Source organism: Penaeus vannamei, chromosome 35, assembly GCF_042767895.1.
Source record: "Penaeus vannamei isolate JL-2024 chromosome 35, ASM4276789v1, whole genome shotgun sequence".
Lineage (NCBI taxonomy): Eukaryota > Metazoa > Arthropoda > Malacostraca > Decapoda > Penaeidae > Penaeus > Penaeus vannamei.
In genome coordinates this window covers 23,877,022-23,879,521 of record NC_091583.1, presented here as the reverse complement: position 1 = coordinate 23,879,521, position 2,500 = coordinate 23,877,022, and the positions used below count along the sequence as shown (strand labels likewise).

The 2,500-nt window shown below is 42.0% G+C and overlaps 2 protein-coding genes across 12 annotated transcripts in view; one reads left to right on the top strand and one right to left on the bottom strand.

The window, feature by feature from the left end:
• tty (tweety) overlaps window positions 1-2,500 on the bottom strand; it is a 216,372-nt gene that overhangs the window by 87,250 nt on the left and 126,622 nt on the right. The gene's annotated exons all lie outside the window — the stretch shown is intronic.
• LOC138859365 (peptidyl-prolyl cis-trans isomerase G-like) overlaps window positions 2,461-2,500 on the top strand; it is a 9,143-nt gene continuing 9,103 nt past the window's right edge. Inside the window, exon 1 of the mRNA XM_070114179.1 lies at window positions 2,461-2,500. This exon is cut by the window's right edge and continues 59 nt beyond it. Coding sequence (XP_069970280.1) covers window positions 2,461-2,500 — 40 coding nt within the window.

Below are 2,500 nucleotides of genomic sequence, written 5' to 3'. Positions count from 1 at the left end.
CCCCCGCTAGCCCCTCTCAATTTACTTGATTAACAATCAACATTATTACGCCCTACTCAGCATACCAGCTGCCTATTGTTTCACCAACATCCAACTAATCACCATTATTGCCCTCCAGGTTTCGAACTCTGCAGCTGCGGTAGTTTCCGATCCGTAACTTCCATCATTTCTAATTTGAATATATTATTGCAGCTTTTACTCGCCAACAAGACCACATATTGTTATCGTTGTTGCAGTCATTATCATCATCGTTGTTGCAATCATCATTATCATTATCGTTGCAATCATCATTATCATTATCGTTGTTGCAATCATCATCATCATTATCGTTGTTGCAATCATCATCATTATCATCATCGTTGTTGCAATCATCATCATTACCATCATCGTTGTCGCAATCATCATTATCATCATCGCTGTTGCAATCATCATTACTATTTATCCCAATTCTTCTTTTTCATCATTCCTCTTCTTCTTCCTCCTCTCCTTCTCTCGGTCGGCGAATTGCTTGTTTTCCATTTAAGGAAAAAATGGCGTGGTTTCGCTCTGTTCAAACTATCACCGAAATGCATTTCTGTTAACAAGACTACCATCATTTTGTTCAGTTTTCAAACGATGCCATTAAAACGTTTCATCCCGTGACATAAAAGGAAGGATGGTATGAATGGCGGGAGTGTGACTGGAAGGAAGGTGGAGGGAGAGGGAAGAGGAGAAGGAGAAGGAGAAGGATAAGAAGGATAAGAAAGATAATGAAAACGAGGCTGAGAAGGAAAGTGAAAAGAAAAAAAGGAAAGGAAAAGAAAGGGAGGGAGAAGGGGAAGAAGAAGAACAAGAAGAAAAAGAACAGGCACCAGAAAGAAAAAAAATAATAAAGTAGAGGGCAAAAACGAAGGAGAAAGAGACGGAAAGGAACACGAACCGAGAGAATGAGGGAAGAAGAAGAGTAAGAAAGAGGGGGAGTAGGCAGAGCAAGAAGAAAGGGGGGGAGGGGAGAGCAAAGACAAAGACAGACACAGATCAAAAAGAAGAGAAACTGAATGCGACCATCAAGTACTCAACCCACTTAACCCCAGCGGAAATATCACCTCAAAAGAAGTCGAAAATAGCAACACTTAAACATTTTTTTTACCATTAAGAAAAGTAAAAAGAAGCAGCGCACATTAGCGGTGAGAGCTGGGTCCTTTGAGACAAATAATAATAATAATAATTACAATAATAATAATTATTATTATTATTATGATGATGATGCCATGGATAATGTCATTAACACGATTATTACCATTATCATTCTTATTATTGCTATTGCCATTATCGCTATTGTTATCGTTGTTGCAATCATCATCATAATCATCATCGTCATCGCCGTCATCATCATTACTATTTATCCCAATCTTTATCTCTCATCATTCCTCTTCTTCTCACTTCTCCTATTCCCTCTTTCGTCTGCTTTATGATATCCTTTGATGAATCTCGTTAGAGCTGCATTGTTATCGGAAAAAAGAGGAGGATCTGGAAAGACATTCACTTGATTGTCCTTTCTCCTTCATATAAAATAGACAAAATAGAAGAAGAAAATAGAAGGAGGAGGAGGAGGAGGAGAAAAATAAGAAAAATAAGAAAAAGAAGAAAAAGAAGAGGGAGAAGGAGAAGAAAAAAAAGACGATGAAGAAGCTATTTTGATAACGAAGGAGAGAAAGGAAAAAAATAAATGAAGACAGAAAGTACGAAGCAAGAAAAAAAACAACAACAACCCGCCTTTCAAAACGGCCAGAAATCCTACCTTCCGGACATTACCCTCCTCCCTCCTCCCTTCACCCTTCTCCCTCCTCCAACAAGACCAGTGACGTCACGCGCAGAAGCCGCCCCGTCGCATAAACAATTAACCCTCAGTTGAAGTAATGAAACGACTAACAAAGGGCCTCAATAGTTCGTGTACATCCGTGACCACACCCACGCGCCCACGTATCCACCCACCGCGATCGAGGGAGGGGCCGAGATGCCGATACAGAAGCTTGACTTACGAGCGAAAGAGGAGAAGAGGGGAGAGGGGGATAGAAAGAGGGGAGAGGGGGGTAGAAAGAGGGGAGACGACGTGACGGATATGCTGCAGTGACTCTTGAGAGAGGGAGGAAGGGTGAGAGAGAAAGGGGTAGAGAGAGAGAGAGTGAGAGAGAGAGAGAGAGAGAGAGAGAGAGAGAGAGAGAGAGAGAGAGAGAGAGAGAGAGAGAGAGAGAGAGAGAGAGAGAGAGAGAGAGAGAGAGAGAGAGAGAGAGGGAGAGACAGACAGACACAGACAGACAAACAAACAGAAACCGAGACACAGACAAACACAAACAGAGACACAGACAGACAGACAAACAGAGCCACAGAAACAGATCCAAACATACACACATACACACAAACAGAAACACAGTCCCCCCTCCCCCCCCCTTATACAAACCCAAACAAACACAACCCGCCATGAATCTCCTCGCGTATTCGATCACGCCCCCAGAAATAG